Source organism: Lactuca virosa, chromosome 4 (assembly GCF_052849685.1).
Source record: "Lactuca virosa cultivar CGN04683 chromosome 4, Lactuca_virosa_CGN04683_v6, whole genome shotgun sequence".
Classification (NCBI taxonomy): Eukaryota; Viridiplantae; Streptophyta; class Magnoliopsida; order Asterales; family Asteraceae; genus Lactuca; species Lactuca virosa.
The window spans coordinates 237414287-237435189 of record NC_136429.1 but is presented as its reverse complement, the minus strand read 5'-3'; the positions used below and the strand labels follow the sequence as shown (position 1 = coordinate 237435189).

At 41.7% G+C, this 20903-nt stretch overlaps 1 protein-coding gene and 1 non-coding gene across 2 annotated transcripts; one reads left to right on the top strand and one right to left on the bottom strand.

The window, feature by feature from the left end:
* Nucleotides 1-18061: 18061 nt before the first annotated feature.
* LOC145110229 (small nucleolar RNA R71) lies at nucleotides 18062-18168 on the bottom strand. Its single transcript, XR_013709609.1, has one exon. It is a non-coding gene; the product is annotated as a small nucleolar RNA R71 (small nucleolar RNA).
* Nucleotides 18169-19237: 1069 nt separating this feature from the next.
* Nucleotides 19238-20395, top strand: LOC145105732 (uncharacterized). Its single transcript, XM_079042810.1, has one exon. The coding sequence runs from the start codon at nucleotides 19238-19240 to the stop codon at nucleotides 20393-20395; it is 1158 nt and encodes a 385-aa protein (XP_078898936.1).
* Nucleotides 20396-20903: the final 508 nt, after the last annotated feature.

Genomic DNA, 20903 nt, shown 5'->3' with positions numbered 1-20903 from the left:
GATTATTGCCATGGTTGGCAAGGTGGCTTACAGACTAAAGCTACCGGAGGAGCTCAGTCAGATCCACAGCACTTTTCACGTTTTGTAATTGTGAAAGTGCATTGTGGATAAGGATGTGGTGGTATCATTGGATGACATTCAGGTTGATGAGCGCCTGAATTATGTGGAGAGGCCCGTGGCCATTCTGGAGAGGAAGGTGAAGGTTCTACGGAACAAGGAGATACCCTTGGTAAAGGTAAAATGGGAGCACCGAAGAGGGTCCAAGTGGACGTGGGAGCCGGAGGCAGAGATGCGGGAGCACTATCCGGAGTTGTTCACCACGGCAGACTTCGAGGACGAATTCTAGTTCAAGTGGGGGAGAATTGTAACGCCCCGATCCTCAGGTATTAATTTATGGTTATAATTTTCATAATTTCAAGGTCTACTCGACAAGTTGGATGCCCTGACTCGTCGAGTAGCAGCGAGTTGGGCCACGTGTTTAAGTGACCTACTCTCCGAGTCTAAGATGAGACTCGACGAGTAGGAGTTGGAGGATGAAACCCTAATTTTTGGGGTTTTGCACCCTATTTAAAGGATCATTAGCCTCCTTTGGCCTCCTTACAGTCCCTTGAGAATCCAGCAAACCCTGATATGTGTGTGTGTGCTCCATTTATGTGCTTTATGCTTTGGAAGTGGATTCTTGGTGAGAAGAGCTTGGAGAACAAGTGACTAGAAGCAAGGAACGTGTGGGGATCAGAAATCTACCTCAGTTAGAATCATTTGAAGGTATCAAGTCGTTACCTTGACCTCATTTCCTTCTGGATCTCATTTGGGTAAATATTAGGGCTTTTATAGCATATTAGGAAGCTTTTCTTGTGCATGAGCTAAGATCTGAAGTTGCAACTTCAGATCTGAACTCCCTTGGATCTCTAAGTCCATAAAGCTTCTAGCTTTTGCAAGTATGAACCTCTCCTTAGGTGTAAAACTCCATTACTAGTTTGGATTTGTTATTATGAGTCTCTATAACCTTGTATGCACGTAAAGTTTGCAACTTTACGTGATAAACATGCCTTGGGAAACTGGATCTGCAATATGGAACCTTAAAATGGCTTAAAAAGCATCTGAATGGATGGAGGACTGAAGGGACTCGGCGAGTTGCATGGTCAACTCGGCGAGTTCGATGAAGATTGTCATGCAAGGACTTCTACATGGACTCGGCGAGTCAATAGGGTGACTCGGCGAGTCAACTGGGGTTTTCCCGACATTGGACACGCATGAACTCGGCGAGTTGTAGGGAAACTCGACGAGTCATTGGGGGGGATTTCACGACTACTCGAGTTCTGGAAGGACTCGACGAGTCGGGTCAAAATGGACTGTTGACCTTAACCGTTGACTTTGAATTTGACCAAGGGTTAACTATTTGGCTTCTGGGGCATTTTGGGAATTTATGAACATGGTTGTGTGGCGAATATAGTTGGTGGAGTTTGTGGTGGTGACCTGAGAGTTTGAGCTTATCTTTTGAGTCGACAGTTGCGAGGTGAGTTATCCTCACTATACTCAAGGGTCTAAGGCACCAAGTATGGCCCTTTGGATTGTTATCTGGACATGTTATGCTAGTGTGATCTGTTAGATCGGTATCCTATAGGGTAGGATGGTATTATGTGGTATGTGGTATGATCTGTTAGATCGGTATCCTGGTAGATAGGATGGTATTATGTGTTATGTGTTATGATTCGTTAGATCAGTTGTTGTCTATAGACTGTTATGTGATTATCTGTTATATATGCACATGTTTGTTTGGCGGTTGAGGCTTATCTGCTTTGTGTGAAAGCCAATAGACTTGGGCATTCCAACCTGTTGGTTGTGGGCCGTGAGTATTCCATCCCGAAGATGATTGGAATCATAGTATGTGGGCATTCCAACCTGTTGCTTGTGGGCCTGGGGTATTCCATCCCGAGGATGATTGGACCCATAGTATGTTGGCATTCGAATTTGATGGTTGAGGGTCTGGGGTATTCCAACCTGATGGTTGACTGGACCCATAGTATGTTGTTTATGATTATATGTGTATTGTTGTGGTTATGGATATTTTGGGGGAACTCACTAAGCTTTCGGGCTTACAGTTTCAGTTTATTGTTTCAGGTACGTCAGGGGATCACGGCAAGGCGAAGGCTTGATCGTACAGCTCCTCATGTTTTGTTTATGTTTCTGGGAAAACTCTGATATAGACTATTTTGAAAACAAATTTGTAATCACTGTTGGTTTTTAAATATTTTGAAAAGTTTTAAATTGGCTTGAATTTTATGGGTGTTACAGAAAGATGGCAAGAAAGGATGATGCATGCAAAGGTGGCAACTGGGTGAGTACGCCCAGCGTAGAAAGGTTAAATGTTCGCGTGTGTTGGAGACGTACTCCCAGCGTACAAGATGTACGCCCAGCATACGCTCAGTGACACTAAACCCTAATTTTAGGGTCAAGCACTATATAAAGAACATGAGGACTTGATCCCTAGCCCCTTATTAGCCTCCCCGACCTCAGAGAAACCAACATCACATCCCTTTCATTCTTTTGTGATCTTGACCTTGAGAAGCCATTTTGGTGAGTTTTAAGCTTGGAAGAAGAAAGAAGAAGTGGCAAAGAAGGACATGGGTTAGCTTGAGCTCATAAATCTGGGATAACATCATCATTTGGGACTCTTTGGAGGTATAAAGCTCATAACTTTCCATAAGAATGCTTAGATCTAGTGTAGTGTGGTTTTGATGTCCTTTTTGGTCCCAAATAAAGAACTTTATGGTTCAAACCCGATTTCTAGACTTAGAGTTGCCACTCTCAGTTCAAAATGAGTCCTTAAGATAAAGTTATCATCTTGGTGGTCTTAATGGGTTCATGCAAAAGTTAAGACCGTTTTCATGGAAATAGAATATCATTTTTGGAGTTTGGGCTTATTAGGGTTATGTAAAGTCACCAAGTCAGTGACTTTATGGATTAAGACGTTGAAAAGGACTTGGATCTGTAATTGTAGCTTCTGGATTAGAGTGTTAAGCACTTAATGGGAAAGTGACTTAACAGGGGAGTACGCTGAGCGTACATGCAGGTACGCCCAGCGTACTCACCATTTAGCTCGCACGCCCAGCGTACATAGTAGTACGCACAACGTACTCATCATATATGGGTTTGACATGTTTTGGGCCTCGGATTGGGCCAAGCAGTGGACTTTGGGCCTTTGGGCCTTAGTGGACCATTAGAAGTCAGATGTTTTGGGTCATGAATGTGTTTGGGCTTAGGGTAAGGCCTATTAGAAGGATTGGGCCCAATTTAGCAAATTGGGCCATTAGTGGGCCACTGGTGGGCTTGGAAAGCCTGCCCAGTGTTGGTTTGTTTTGGGATGGGCCTTAGTTTTGGATCATACTGGGCCAAGGGTAGAATAGTCATTTTACCGCATGCATGGATTGAGGATTTCGGTACGGGACCCAGTTGCTAATTCGGGTATATTGATCGGTATTGATAGCTCAGGAAGTCGACAGGGTAGCAGCTAACGATTTCATTTGGGAAGTGTCTACATTCGAGGTGAGTTATCCTCACTATACTAAGGGTTCTAAGGCACCAAGGCCGGCCCATTGGATATGATATCCTAGTAGTTGGTAGTATGTTGAGTATGAGTTAGTGTTGCATGCTAGTTGCTATGCCGGTTTGGTAGATCTGTAGGACTACCTGTGTTATTATGTGATTATCTGTATGCGTATTAGTTGTGTTATATGTCGACATATTATGTGGGATGGGTTGAGGTGATACTGCTCCGTGCGGTAACCAACAAACCTGGGAGCATTCCAGATACAAGCTGAGGGAGACTCGTACTGTGGCCTCAGTGGCAAACCAGATGTGAGCTGTGGGCCCGGAAGGAAATCCATACTCACACTGTGGGCCCAGGGATAATCCAGTCTGTGGAGCATTCCAGATACGAGCTGAGGGCCAGGTGGGGCATGTGAAACATCCTAAAAATACAGCCCAAAAATTTTGTTTTGAAAATTATTATAAAACCATAAATCATCCATAATCATAAGAAAACCATGTATCATGTATCTCAAACATCATATCAAATACTGTGACAAAAACATATAATAAAAATATCAGAGTAATCTCCCAGGCCAAAAGACTGTGGTGTGTGCCATGCTATCATCCCGAGCCCTTGCTTGTGCTAGCTGTAGTACCTGAAACCAAAACTAAAACTGTAAGCACGAAGGTTAGTGAGCTCCCTCCAAACTACCACACACCATACACATAACATATAACAAATATCATAACTCTAGGACTACTCCCAACTGCATCGGGACGAATCCCGGCATCGGCTTACCCGACATCGGGCTCACCCCAACATCCGACTGCATCGGGCATCGGGCTCACCCCAGCATCGGGCTTGCCCTGACATCGGGCTTACCCCGACACATACACAACATAACATATATCATAAACACATATCATAATCACATAATCTGTGTCGGGCTTGCCCCAGCATCGGACCGATGCCTGGAACATATAACATATAACATATAATTAAACTAGCATACATCGGGCTTACCCCGACATCAGACCGAAGCTCGGAAAAAATAACACATAACATACAACATGCATGAATCACAAAGACATCAAGCATTCATAACTACTTCTCGGGACCGCCCCAACATCGGATTGAAGTCCGGAAATATATAAAATGCATCGGGCTAACCCCGGCATCGGGCTTACCCCGACATACTATAACTATATAAACGGGCCGACATTGGTGCCTTAGACTCGTTCCTACTAGAGGAAAACTCACCTTGTATGACTGACTGCTGAACACCTGAGTGAGGAATCTCTGTCTGTTGCTCCGGCGACTCTCCGACTATAAATTTCATAATGACACTTAGTCAAAAACTGATAACTCTTCTTAGGGTAAAATGACCATTTTACCCCTGGTCAAATTCAACATCCTGGTCAAGGTCAACTTTCTAAGTTGACCAAACTCGTCGAGTCAGCCTTGTGAGTCGTCGAGTTCTAGAACTCAGAACCCTAGAATCGCGACTCGGCTCGCCGAGTCACCCTATGACCCGTCGAGTTCCCAAGTTACTTATCATCGCTACTAGTCGAACTAACTCGTCAAGTCGTCCTCAGACTTGCTGAGTCCTAGCATAATCAGAAAAGGGACAAGATCATCCAACTCGTCGAGTTCCTTAATCAACTCGCCGAGTTATATGAACATTATCGAGGTTCCTTCATCGGACTCACCGAGTTCCCTTATGAACTCGTCGAGTCCCTTGCAAATCTATTCTATACTACCAATTTCACCCTTCTATAGCTCTAAAATACAGATCCAGGTCGTTTCCATGGTCCATTTCTATAAAATTGGAGACTTGATGGCTTTGCACACCTTAAATGGACCCAAACTCAAGTTATAGCAACCTACTTCTATGAACATGACCATGGCTTGGACAAAAACGGGTTCAAGACCTCTTTTATGGTTCTAGAAGCTAAATATCACAAGAAAGAGGGATTGATTAGCATACAACCCATGAGAAGTAACTTATCCTACTCAAAAGGGTCAAAAAGACCCATAAATCAACACTAAAGGATATCTAAGTTATGAGTTATGAAGCTAAGAGCTTTTTACCTCAGAAGGCTGCCAAAGATGGATGAAATCCTGGATCTTGATCTTCTTCCACAAGCTAGATGACTTCAAGCTCTTCCAACTCTCTTCTATAACACAAAAACACACTCAAAATCTCAATAGTCTCTCAAAGGTGAAGCTCTCAACGATTTAGGGTTTTTGGAGGACATGGAGGCCCAAATGGGATTAAGTGGCTTAAATAGGGTGCAAAACCCCAAAAATAGGGTTTCCTCCTGGCAGACCTACTCGTCGAGTCCATGCTTGGACTCGCCGAGTAGACACTTTAAACCACGCGTCCTTTCTAGCATCTACTCGACGAGTTAGGGCTACCAACTCGTCGAGTAGCTCAAAAATAAATACTTTAATAAATTAATTGCGTACCAGGAATGGGGCGTTACAGCATGCCAGACTCGTACTGTGGGCTCGGGAGCATTCCAGATACGAGCTGAGGGAGACTCGTACTGTGGGCTCAGTGGCAAACCAGATGTGAGTCGTGGGCCTGGAAGACAATCTAGACTCACACTGTGGGCCCAAGGGTAATCTAGTCTGTAAAGTTGTGGACCCAGTACATGCTATTATTGGTATATGTGTTATGTGTAGTGTATCGGTATTTTGGGGGAACTCACTAAGCCTCGGGCTTACAGTTTCAATTTATTGTTTCAGGTACATCAGGTGATCGTGGGAAGGAAAAGGCGTGATCGTACAACTCCTCATATTTATGTTTATGTTTCTGGGATACTCTGATATTATACATTTTGAAAACAAGTTTTGTAATGATTAATGGTTTTGAAATGATTTTAAAAGTTTAAATTTGACATGATTTTTATGGGTGTTACAAGTTGGTATCAGAGCCTTGGTTTAAGTGAATTAGAGGAACATCTGTGTGAATCCAATCTCGAATCAAGGAAAGATTTTCAAAATGATTTTCTAAATGGTTTTCAAAATAAGTAAAGGAGGATGCAGGGTGTACGATCAGCCGGAGCCAGTAAGTAGACCCCAAAATACCATACGGTTATTGATATTGTGATATGTTAGAACGGCATGCTAGTGATAAGATAGGGATCCTCAGGAATTATATGATAGAACTGCCTGATCTTTGATGCCTTATCTTATGCAGAGTACCTCATTGAGTGTTGTATGACTCTTTCATGTGTGAACTAACTATTGGGTGAATACTCTAAGTCACATGCTACAGAGGTTAAATGGTCTTAGGGTAAGGGATTTGGTGCTGCTGCGCAGCTCTTGTCTGAGTCTAACCGTTGTAGGATTAAATCTTTTAGCCTAAGATTGTTTAAGTTGTGCATGTGATTGTATTCATGCAATAGTTACCTAGCACCAATGGAGGGTCATGTGGCAGTTGGTGGTAGGGTGGGTCGTAAGAGGCCGGGAGGCCAGTTATGAGATATTCCATATTCCTCTAGGAGTGAGGATTGAGCGCTTTCCAGGTTATGTATACAGTTAGGGCGTTGTGGTGATACTTGAGACAAATATGGGTAGGTGTGGAAAGTAGTATGGGCCCGTACTACTGAAAGCACAGGACCCATACACGTATCAAGGAAGTCACAACCCCTGGGGTTTAGTTGGGAGTTGGTTTCCTGTCGTCATATGGGTTTATCAGAGATCTTTCTGGTGTATTATCAGAATGATGGTTACGAGACGTCTTGAGATCGGGTCCGGATCAGGACCGGGAGCTGGCAGCCAGGATAGGCCAGTATTGTCAGAGTATCGTGTCAGTGAGATCATCCGGGAGGAGGTGATCGAGATTGTTCGAGGACAGTTGCCGGAGATGTTTGGGTCTATTAGGACCACCATGGTTGAGTATTTTGATGAGCGTTATGCAGACCTTGCTGAGACGACTGTCGTAGCAGCTACAACAGCTGTAACGACGACGGGGGAGGAGTTGGCCGAGCTTTCTAGTACCGAAACTTGATACTGGGATAAATTCTGATGAGTAGAGGATTGTAGTTACTTGGGATCAGGGGATGTTATGTACTCGTTACATTCTGCGGGTTGAGCGGGAGAGGCTAACACAAGAGTTTATGGATTTGAGGCTTCGAGGGTTTTGTTCGAGGCCGGGATTCGAGTTGCGGGGACTCCGGAAGGGAGTGATGATTATGATGAGCTGGAGTTTTGCAGCTGGAAGCAGAATGATTAATTGATGGATATGAATATCGTTTTATAGGGCAAGGATTGTGCCCTTCTCAGCTTTTCGAGCTCAAAGGAGTGAGTAGGCTTGTGACCCCAGGATCAGGTTGTATTCCAGCTCAGGGTCAGTTAGTTGCAGGGGTTGGCGACAGTATCTCAGCACTGGTGAGTGCAGGTGGGTCGACGTGGCAGGAGTATCTTGTGAGGCATACGTGATTACCGATCCGACCCATAGGAGCTAAACCCGATTCGCCTTGGATCTCTTGTATCAGGCGACGAGGATTGATTGTATGATTTATTGCACTTTCGGGATTAGAGACTATGTCTTGGGAGTAGTTGTAGTCGGTTTAGGGCAAAAGTTGTTTCAGCTACTGTAGTTCAACTGTTGATGATTAAGTTGGTGAGTGAGTCAGGGTGCGAGACCCTAAAAGATATGGTTTCTAGAGCCGAGAGCGGGAGATTCGTTTGGGGAACATTGGAAAGAGGACATTATGCGGGAGGTATGCAGACAGGGCCCTACAGGATGGTTATTCAGCATTGTCGGGATTCAGTGGTTTTAGTAATCGTTATTGATTGGCAGATGACAGCGCCAAGGGGAATAGCTTGTTGCTGAAAAATTAGTTGGAGCATCTATCTTTTGGTCTTCAAGATCTGAGTGTGGGATCATTCAAGCATCAGGGACTACCAGCTAAGTTATGTTGGGCTTCACACTAGTGGGTGGTGGTTAGTGTTCTAAGTGGGGGAGAATTAGGAATTCTCAGGTTGAGCGTCAGCCATTGAAGGTTTTGTCTGTTGCTGTTCAGATTATGGTTTCCAGAATGGTTGGACATGCATTAATCGATGAATCTCTCAGGGAGCGGGAATCCTCCGAAGGAATTCAAGAGGCGATAGTTGAGAAGCTAGGAATGCGCCACCAATTCCCTTATGCAGTGTGTTTATGTTTCCTAAGTCTTTTGGGTATGTTTCCCCTCGATGATGGAATAGAATTTTGATTCGTATCGGACTCGGATTTCGGTAACCTTTGGGATAATTGTGGAAGTCTTCTCGGACTAGTTTGGTATTAGTAGAATCGGATCAGCCTCGATCAAGTATGGGCTTTATGGCGAGTAAGTATGGAGTTAGGGATTCCCAAATATATGCATGGTAGTGATTCTTCGCGTGTATCTGTGGGTATTCAAGGTGACAATTGGGTTGGTTCAGCTTACGTGCTTGATCAGGTCTGGGTTATAGTCTGCAAGTTGGATCTATAGTTCGGCTATCATTATATTATGGGGTCATGTGCTACCAAGGTTTGTAGGATTTTTCTTGGATAGCAACTTGTTCTATATGTGGATCGTGCATAGTGGGATTTCAGCATTGTGGCGCTAGTTGATGTTGTGAAGGGCGTTGGTTAGGCCTTTTCTTTTGGAAAATGTGGATAGTTTATCCGGAGCATTCTAGTCATGAGCTGAGGCCCAGGTAGGGCATACCAGACTCATGTTGTGGGCTCAGAGGCAATCCAGACCTATGTTGAGGACCTTGTAGGGGGTGTTCCAGTCATAGGCTGTGGTCCTAGTGATCTTAGTAGTTCATTTCTTCTGTTGGAGTGATTACGGAATGGACACAATGTTGAGGTTCGGGCGAGCCGTAATCGGGTGCGAGGAATCAGAAGATGTTGTGCGAAATACAAGGGTAGGTCCTTGAACCTCATGTTATGAGTTTAGACCCGAGTTTCCTATATAGTGGTATTCTGATCTAGGGTATTCCATCTCGAGGATGACTGGACCCTATGATCGATTGGACCTAACGTGTTTGGTATTCCAACCCGAGGGTTGATTGGGCCAAACATGTGCGTGGCATGAGGGTATTCCATCCTAGGGATGACCAGACCCGTCGTAGGAATGCCTGGTATTCCAGCCCGAGGTTGATTGGGCCAGGTGTGAGTGTTCATGCTTTGTTAGTTGGTTGTTTATGTGAGTTATTTTGGGAGCTGAAGGACGCATCATCCTATCAGCACAAAAGTGGTTCGCTTCAGGAAGGGGAAAAGTTGAGTCCTCGATTCTTCGAGTCAGCACGATTATTGCCAGGATTGGCAAAGTGGCAGATAGATTAAGTCTTTTGGAGGAATTTAGCCTGATTATAGTAATTCCCATCATTCGCAAGTTGCGAAAGTGCGGGTAGGACGGGAATGTTAACACTCAAGTTGATGCATGCCGAAAGTAAGTAGAGAGGCCGAGGGCCATCTTGGAAGGGAAGGTAAAAGTCTGGTGCAGAAAAGGGGTACCTTGGTAAAGGTACGGTAGCAGTGTGTGATTTGTGATTTTGTTTTCTCGTGGGAACCTCAAGTTACCAGAAGTTGAGTATCCAGTTGGGAGTAAGTGCAATGGGATTCGCCAATGATCCAGTGTGGGCGGTCTGTTAGGGAGCCACACCATCTTGAGACTTCGAATTTCGGATTGAGTAAATGTGATCATATCGGAAGGAATTCGTTTCATCTTCGGGTTTTAGAACCCTGCGGGGTTGGTCTTAGTTGCCTTGGGAAGGCTGTGGTATTCTCGGGTTGTGGCCATGTTGCTCAGGTTGTCTGGTATGTCGGGAATGGTGATGCATGATTTCGAGGACGAAATCTAAATTAAGTGGGGGAGAGTTGTAACGCCTCGTGTCGAATAAAGTCCTAAATAGAGGCTGAGGCCCGAGGAGCAGTCATCATAAGGATTAGGGCCCTTATAAAGGTAAGACTTAGGCCCATTTGGGTAATGTAGGTATGTGACCCAATAGTTAGATTTGCACTTTGGAGTCAAGGGTAAAGCGGTAATGTAGTGTTTCAGACTTCTTTTATGAATTTTCGATTTTAGTTCGGTTGGTTTTCAGGTTAAGTAAATTTGATAGAAGTGTGGGGCTTCTAGTTACCTTTTCATGGATATAAAGTTCGTCGGAAACGGACTTAGAATGAAGGAGTTATAGCATTTTGAAGTTATTGGCAAAATTGGTCCTTAATGGAGAAATATAGCAAGAAAGGACGATTCATGCAAAGGTGGCAACTGGGTGAGTATGCCCAGCGTAGAAAGGTTAGATGGTCGCGGGTGTTGGGGACGTACGCCCATCGTATGAGATGTATGCCTAACGTACGCTCAGTGACACTAAACCTTAATTTTAGGGTCAAGCACTATATAAAGAACATGAGGACTTGAACCCTAGCCCCTTATCAGCCTCCCTAACCTCAGAGAAACCCTAGAACGTCTCATCCCTTCATTATTGTGTGATCTTGACCTTGAGAAGCCATTTTGGTGGGTTTTAAGCTTGGAATAAGAAAGAAGAAGTGGCAAAGAAGGACTTGGGGTAGCTTGAGCTCATAGATCCGGGATAACATCATCATTTGGGTCTCTTTGGTGGTATAAAGCTCATAACTTTCCTTAAGAATGCTTAGATCTAGCGTAGTGTGGTTTTGATGTCCTTTTTGGTCCTAAGTAAAGAACTTTATGGTTCAAACCCGATTTCTAGACTTAGAGTTGCCACTCTCAGTTCAAAATGAGTCCTTAAGACAGAAAGTTATCATCATGGTGGTCTTAATGGGTTCATGCAAAAGTTAAGACCATTTTCATGGAAATAGAATATCATTTTTGGAGTTTGGGCTTATTAGGGTCATGTAAAGTCACAAAGTCAGTGACTTTATGGATTAAGACGTTGAAAAGGACTTGGATCTGTGATTGTAGATTCTAGATTAGAGTGTTGAGCACTTAATGGGAAAATGACTTAACAGGGGAGTACGCTGCGCGTACATGCAGGTACGCCCAGCGTACTCACCATTTAGCTCGTACGCCCAACGTACTCATCAGATATGGGCTTGACATATTTTGGGCCTCAGATTGGGCCAAGCAGTGGACTTTGGACCTTTGGGCCTTAGTGGACCATCAAAAGTCAGATGTTTTGGGTCAAGAATATGTTTGGGCTTAGGGTAAGGCCCATTAGAAGGATTGGGCCCAATTCATAAAATTGGGCCATTAGTGGGCCACTGGTGGGCTTGGAAAGCGTATGTAACGCCCCGATTCTTAGGTATTGATTTATTGTTATAAATTTTCATGATTTCAAGGTCTACTCGACGAGTTAGATGCCCTGACTCGTCGAGTAGCAGCGGGTTTGTCCACGTGTTTAAGTGACCTACTCACCGAGTCCAAGATAGGACTCGACGAGTAGGAGCTGGAGGATGAAACCCTAATTTTCGGGGTTTTGCACCCTATTTAAGGGACCATTAGCCTCCTTTGGCCTCCTTACAGTCCCTTGAGTGCTCAGCAAACCCTAATACGTGTGTGTGCTCCATTTGTGTGTTTTAAGCTTTGGAATAGGATTTTTGGTGAGAAGAGCTTGGAGATCAAGAGACTAGAAGCAAAGTGTTAGGATTAAAACCCTAATTGAGATTTGATGAACAAGATGCGGAAAATAAGAACAAACACAAATATGAAGATTATGTCGAATGATCACTCGATTTATTCAAACAAGAGGAATAAATTACACTTTCAGCATAGACTAAAGAATCTAACACTACATAAGAAACCTCACGTGGCGGCTACATTTTGCCTCACTCTTAACCCTAATAATGAATAATACATGACTATTTATAGGGAAAAGACAAGTCTTGGGCTTTTAACCTACACTTCATCAAGGGGCCCATTGCCATCATCCATGGAGTGCTTTGAAACCCTACAATCTCCCCCTCAAAGTATGGAATGGATGACAATGCTTTAACTTCCAAAATAAGCATCTAGCCAATAAAAAGATCTTGCAACGAGGAATAGATGAAGCAATCCACGAATCTTGATTCTTCAATAGTCTTCAAACACGGGCTCTAGGATATATAAATAAAGCACTGAAGTAATGTCTTTAAACTTAATTTTCGAATGTAATCCCAAAAAAAATCTTCATGAAAACCAAGCCCGCCATAAAAACCCATTTCAGAACAAAGAAACCGAATCACTTCTTGTCTTTGAAGAGTTCCCCCACCAAGTCACAATGATCTTCAAATAAGCTAATGATATAAGTCATCAAAAAATATCATGTAACAACCCAAACTTTAAGATTCGTAATGTCACTTGATCGAGAAAATACTAGAAGTCGGAGATATAACAAGTCCTTATCAGAGCTCGATAAAGAACTTCCGCTGTAAAGGATACTTCTCTGTAAAAGCTTTAGCAGAGCTCGATGAAGAACTTCCACTGTAAAAGCTACCTTCATAATTCTACCACGAGCTTTTCAAAAATCTTCAACTTTGAAAAGTCACAAATCCAATTTCGAATGGCCATACCAAATTCTCCCCCGATTTATAATCGAAAACGTGATTATAAAACCGTCTAATGGTCATGAGAATGATCTTGAATGGATAAAAATTACTATGCTCCCCCGCGACAAAATGATATAAACGATGAAGTATAAAATCCGAAAAAGTCGTGAAAAATTGACGTTATCACGAAAAACGACTTTCCGAACCGCCAAGACTTGATGGAATCTTTATTTTTCTGTTCACGGAAAAAATATGTGCGTTAAAAAATCCAAAACTGTTCACCGGCCCCCAAAGTTGTAAACTTTTCTGAATAATGGGCCGAAACTGTCACTTGCTGAAAGACAGGGGCTGGAATGATAATTCAGCATCAATATACCCCTTAATTTGAAACAAAATCTGGAAATGGACCATACAGCCAAGTCACGAAAAAATCAGGGACCAGAACGGTCAAATCTTTGAAGTTGAGGGGACCAGAAGTGAAACATAAGCTTTCTTCCCCACTTTATCTGTGATTAAAAGAACAACTGGAACGAATCCAATCGTAGACGAAAACCAAAGTACCGATTCCAATCAATTCCATCGTTTCCTATCATAAAGACGCGAATCTGAGTCACTTTCGTTTCAAGCACAAGCAACCGAACCTAGGTTCGTTCCAGGTTCATTGAACCGAAACCATGTTCGGTCCGAGCACAGGTTCGCTTTCGGTTCATCCTCCTTTCGTTCCATTACTTTTGTTCCAAGTGCTTTCGTTCCAAGAGCTACCAACCAAACTCAATTTCGTTCCAGGTACATTCCAAAGCCATTGATACAAAAGCGAAATCAAGCATGACGATGCGAACAAAGAGCGAAACATTAGCCAACCGAATTCACAGATTCGCTTTCCCCTCTTTCTTTCCAAAGCAAACAAATGAACCCAAATTTATTCTGATTGTTCTAAGCACTGATTGAAAGACCCATTATACAACGAACCAAGAGTATGCGAAGCACCAAATAACGAGACTATTCAATTGAAACTCTGAGATGCCAATTTAAGCCTCAACGTCGATCGTTGTTTAATTGAACAAATCTGATAGCTTTTCGATTACATTCATAGATGAGAGCATCACCCTAAAATTCCAATTTTGACTTTCCAGTTTGACCAATGTTCATCCGTTCGATAACAGTTCATCAAATGACATCAAATATTTGCGTTCAACAAACATACAATCGCTACTTCCAAAAATCGATCGCAACAATTTCATCGAAATTTCAAGTTCAATACGAATAATTCAAATCGACTTTATGAATAAGAAAGAGAAAATTGATGAGAAGTATGATCTTGGATTAAAACCAACTCAAATCGATTCATCAAGATTGATGAATACATATCAATATCCTTAACCGATAGTGATATAAGCAGCGATTCTGAATCTTGATAGACCTTGAGAGAACGAGCAATTGGATGAACTAAGTAATCGATATGCAAAGCAAATGACGCACACAAGAACTCGAATATAATATTAGGGCTAAAAGAAAAACTGGATCGTCAAAATACACACATCATGAACAGTGACAAACTAAATAATTGGGCCAGATCAAAAGAAGATTCAAACAGATCCAATTGGCTTAAAACAAAGAGATAAAATCAATTGATTTGGGATTAAGCAAATGATCTGATCCAATATGAACAGAAAAACGAATCAGATTAAATAAAATAGTAGATGAACTGAAGAAGAACATCATAAATCTCCATGAACAGTAACTTGAACAAAAATCTTGATTCCATACCGCCAAAACACCAAAATCTTCAATAACTTGTGCAGAAAATCATCAAATCAAGAACCGATACTTCAAAAATCAATAGATCTTCAAAGACCCGCTCTGATACCACTTGTTAGGATTAAAACCCTAATTGAGATTTTATGAACAAGATGCGGAAAATAAGAACAAACATAAATATGAAGATTATGTCGAATGATCACTCGATTTATTCAAACAAGAGGAATAAATTACACTTTCAGCATAGACTAAAGAAAATAACACTACATAAGAAACCTCACGTGGTGGCTACATTTTGCCTCACTCTTAACCCTAATAATGAATAATACATGACTATTTATAGGGAAAAGACAAGTCTTGGGCTTTTAACATACACTTCATCAAGGGGCTCATTGCCATCATCCATGGAGTGCTTTGAAACCCTACACAAAGAACGTGTGGGGATCAGAAATCTACCTCAGTTAGCCTCTATTGAAGGTATTAAGTCGTTATTTTGGCCAAATTTCCTTCTAGATCTCATTTAGGAGAAGTTTTGGGCTTTTCTATCATATTAGGAAGCTTTTCTTGTGCATGAGCTAAGATCTGAAGTTGCAACTTCAGATCTGAACTCTCGTGAAGCTCTAGATCCATAAAGCTTCCAGCTTTTGCAAGAATAAACCTCTCCTTAGGTGTAAAACCCCATTTCAATCTTGGAATTGTCATTATAAGCCTTTATAGCCTTGCATACACGTATAATTTGCAACTTTACGTGATAAACATGCATTGGGCAACTGGATCTGCAATATGGAACCTTAAAACGACTTAAAAATCATTTGCATGGATTAAGGACTAAAGGGACTTGGCGAGTTGCATGGTCAACTCGGCGAGTCCGATGAAGATTGTCGTGCAAGGACTTCTACATGGACGCGACGAGTCAGTGGGGTGACTCGGCGAGTCAATAATATGTGTATATTTAGCTATATAATTCGTTTAGAATTTTATTACTTTTTGGCTAATTTATTGCAATTTATGGACAAAAGGTACGTAATTATGTTTAAATTGTATTTTCAGTCTAAAAGATGTGTTCGGAAGCAAAAGGAAGCGGGAAATGCAATCGGGAACTCGGGAATTGAAGAAAGAAGAAAAAGAGTCAAAATCCTGAAGGACTCGGTGAGTTGGATGTCTACTCGATGAGTCCACACGAATGTTCGCGAAGCAAATACAAGTCCTTGCCGTACACGGATTTTTAAAAGGGGACTCGGCGAGTCGGTTATCTACTCGGCGAGTAGCCCTTGTTTTCTAAAGTCTATAAATAGAAGCCAATTGCCGAATCCAAACTTTTCTCGGGAACCCTTGGGGATTAATTTGCGACTAAAGGTGCAGCTGGAGCTCTAGAATTCGTGGAGAAAACCCTAACCTTCGATTTTAAGGAGATTAAAGGCAATCTAAGTTTACTCTTTAATTTATCTCGTGTTTGAACCATGTGTGAACTACTAGATCTTGTTTTTGAGTTACTTTCTGTTGTAATCATGAGCTAAACCTTATATCTTCTGTTTAGGGTAGATGAATTTATGGTTTGATTTGTGGTTGGATTAATTGAATATTGGTAAGTTTTGTTTTATTAAGTTTGTTAAAGAACCTTATGTATTAACCGCAACTATTTTCTGTTGATTAACAAGTAATTAAGTTGCATGAACATCTCTTAGTTGCTTATCTCATATGATTTATGTGAAAACATTGTTATGTGCCTAGGAATAGCGAACGTGAAACTAGGGTTAACTAGAAAATGAGTAAGTTAATGTGTGAGCTTGTGTGACAAACCATCAACAAGAGGTTAATTGAATTAGTAATTTGGTTAGCTAACTACAAGTCTTATTTAACCCGAATAAATAAAATAGGAAATTTATTAGTTTAATCACTTGATCACTACTTAAATTGATTTGCTTTCTAAGGATTGGTAATAGCGAATGTGAACCTAATCACTTTAATCTGTAGCCAATAACAATTAATCCATTGCATTTGCCATAAAATCAACCACAGGAGTAAATGAATCGAACCTAAACAGAAGTCTTCTTATTATTGAATTTAGTTGGTTTCTACTTGCTTTAGTTGTTAGTTACTTAATTAGCGTATTAGTTAATTGTTTAAGTTTCTAGTCTTGCAAAACTATAGAAAACCTTTTACTTTTATTACTTGTTTTAGTTAATTCTAGTCATTAGTTTAATCACCGTTCCATGTGTTTGATACCCTGCTTATTCAACTATACCACCAATTGACAGGTCCACTGCCTTTGTGTGTCTAAATTATATCTTAAAAGTAGGACTAAGACTAGTGCATTCATATACACATCAAGTTTTTGGCGCCGTTGCCGGGGAGCGGTTCAAAATTTAATTCTAATTGTTAGTGTTATCGATCCTTTGTTTGAGATCTATCTTGCACAAAGTTACTGCTTTAGTAATTTAGTTATTAGGTTTAAGTATTAAGTTTTTTTGTTTTTTAGGATTTTTGTTAAAATTTTTCTGTTTTAACCTTGAACTTGCCGAGTGCAGTCGAAGCTACTCGACGAGTCCAAGACAATTTTTCAGTTTCGTCTTTTATTTCATTTTTGTTTTTTTTACGCGTGTTTCTTGTTTTCTTTCAAGTATTTTATGACCCAAGGTTCAAATACACCTTTGGTTCCCCCATTCGAAGACCCGGAATCCGCTCTTAGGAAGAATAAAGACAAATCCGTTGAAGACACTAACCCGCCAATGAAATCACCTTTCAAGGACCTTAAATCAGTCTTTGGGAAGAAGAAAAGCAAAAAAGCAGGTGAGTCTAGCAGTCAAAAGAGCGAAGGAAGCAAGTTTGAGAATTTTAAAGAAAATCTATTTCCAAAAGAAACCGAATACGAGTCTGAATACGAAGAAGAAAGTAACTTTGAAGGTGAACTTGCTAACACCATGGCTAACATCGATGAAATTCCCATGGGTGAATGGAATGGCCCAGGACTCGTGCAACCCGCGATTCCCGCAACTGCCACCTTTAAACTTAAGGGCCACATACTTGCTCAACTTAAGGAAATTCAATTCTTCGGGAAGGATCACGAAGACGCATACAAGCATCTTGACGAGGTCAACGACATAGACGACCACTTCAATGTTCCTAATGTGACTCGTGATACTATTTTGCTTCGTATGTTACCGGTCACATTTAAGGGAGCCGCGAAAGATTGGTTGAAATCACTCCCTCCAGGATCCATTACTACTTGGGCTAAAATGCGTGAGGAATTTACCGATCAATTTTGCCCTCCCTAAAAAATAGCAAAATTGAAGAATGTCATAGCCAATTTTGAGCAACAAGCTGGAGAGTCACTTTATGAAGCATGGGAGAGATGCAAAGGCTTACTAAGGAACTGCCCACACCATGATCTAAACAGTCAACAAGAAGTCTCAATTTTCTATGATGGAGTGAATGTAACAACTAGGCAGCTCATTGATTCGCAAGGACCACTCACAAAGAAGCCACCCCCGGTGATAAAAGAGCTAATTGAAGAATTCTCTAAACACTCTAGAGAATATCATAACCCAAGAAATGACTCAACTAGAGGGATGGTGAATGCTATTTCGGATGACATGGCGGAAATGATGGCAAAATTGGAAAGCATGGATAGAATAATGACTAAGATGGACCAATCCATCCATGCCATCAGAGTGGGATGTGAAAACTGTAAAGGGCCCCACCTTACTAAAGACTGTGACCTTGACGAGAATGGGAACCGGAAAGGACAAGTGTGTTACTCAAGCGGTGATAGATATGATGATGATTGGCGTAAACCCAAGAAAGAATGGCTACCTTATGATGAGTACAAGAAGGCAAAGGAGGAAAAGTATAAGCAAAAAGGAAGAGGTTTTTATCAAAATGAGGAACCGGTGCAAGAAAAGAAGCCGGACTTTAAAGATATGCTTACGAGATTTGCAGCTGCATCCGAGAAAAGGCACAACGATACCGATGCTGCAATTAGGGAGCAACAAAACTTAATGAAAGAGCACCAAATCATGATGAAAGACCAAGCAACATTACTAAGGAATCAACAAGCTTCCATTCTTAATATTGAAAAACAGTTGGGCCAACTTGCATTACAAATAAATGAGAGACGACCGGGTGGACTTCCTAGTAATACCGAAAACAATCTGAAAGGCGTACATATAAACACCGTGACAACTAGGAGTGGGAAGATTATAACTCCTCTGGCCCCTATTCAGAAAGAAGATCCTAAGTTGGTGCAAGAGGAAGAAGCAGAAACTGAAAAATCGCAAATTCCCGATCCGACTTGCCGAGTCTCATATATGGACTCGACGAGTCCCCCACCTGAATAGAAAAACAAGCCTCATATTAAACCATATGAGCATCCATTGCCATTTCCAGCTCGAGCTAGACAACAAAAGCATGATGTTGATTACCAAAAGTTCCTGGAACACATAAAGGCCCTTCAAATTAATATGCCATTCATCGAGGCGGTTGCACAAATGCCTAAATATGCCAAATTCCTAAAGGAGCTTCTTACAAATAGAAAGAAGATGGAAGAGGTGAAGAAAGTGTTCCTAAATGAAAACTGTTCAGCTGCCATGTTGAACAAATTACCTAAGAAGAAGGGTGATCTGGGAAGTTTGACATTACTTTGTCAATTCGAAAATTTAGCAACTATACATGCATTGGCTGATCCGGGGGCAAGTGTTAACCTCATGCCATATTCATTCTTCAAGAAATTAAATCTTCCGGAGCCAAGGCCAATTCGAATGGCAATTCACTTAGCGAATAAAACAGTCACATTTCCAAGGGGAATATGCGAAGATCTATTGGTGAAAGTTGATAAGTTTGTGTTCCATGCGGTCTTCATAGTACTAGACATGGAAGCAGACCCTCAAGTCCCGATCATACTTGGAAGACCCTTCCTCAACACCGCAAGTGTTATAGTAGACATGCGAGATTCTAAACTTACCCTTCGAGTGGGAGACGATTCAATTACATTTGGAGTTGATCAAGCAATGAAGCATGCGAGGTATAGTGATGACACGACATTCTCGATTGATATGTTGGAAGAATTAATGGAGGAATGGAAAGAAGACAAGCCAAACAAGTCCACCGTTACCATTGAAGATGAATTTAATGCTGAAAGAGACCCGATGGAGATAGAGAGATTGCTCGAGGAAGCTGAATATAATGAATTAATCAGAAGTGCTGAAAGCCCGACTCGCCGAGTAGCATCCACCGACTCGCCGAGTCCATTCGAAAAAACTCGATCAGTCGTGAATTTTGCCCGGGACTCGACGAGTCCCCTCATTGGAATCAACGTGATCAACATACAAAACACAAAATCTGAACTAAAAATTCTACCTGATCATCTGGAATATGCATTTCTTGAAGATGGCCAACAAAAACCAGTAATTATAGCTTCTGATCTAGCTAAACATGAAAAAGAAAGCCTTGTGGGAGTACTAAAGAAAATACAAGGTGCCATAGCATGGAAGATAACCGATATCAAAGGGATTAGTCCAGCCTATTGTTCTCATAAGATTAACCTAGAAGATGGAGCTAAACCTGTCGTTCAACGCCAAAGAAGACTTAACCCAAATATGCAAGAAGTGGTGAAAAAGTAGGTGGTTAAACTATTAGATGTTGGTATCATTTACTCAATCTCTGATAGCCCGTGGGTAAGTCCGGTGCAAGTGGTACCAAAGAAAGGAGGAATGACGGTGGTAACCAATGATGATAACGTGTTAATTCCAACAAGAACAGTAATCGGGTGGAAAGTTTGCATCGACTATAGAAAGCTTAATGATGCTACATGCAAGGATCACTTCCCGTTGCCTTTTATTGATCAGATGCTAGAAAGGCTTTCCGGTCATCTACACTATTGTTTTCTCGATGGTTTCTCAGGGTATTTTCAAATTCCAATTGACCCACAAGACCAAGAGAAGACCACTTTTACATGCCCAAGTGGGACCTTTACATACAGACGCATGCCTTTCGGGTTATGCAATGCACCTGCTACATTCCAAAGGTGCATGATGGCTATCTTCCGTGACATGATCGAGAAATTTATGGAGGTTTTCAAGGATGACTTCTCACTTTTCGGATCCTCTTTTGAAGATTGCTTATCCAACT

Excerpts from the sequence above, each read along its gene's own strand:
- LOC145105732 (XM_079042810.1), top strand. The coding sequence starts at position 19,238 with ATGCCATTCATCGAGGCGGTTGCACAAATGCCTAAATATGCCAAATTC.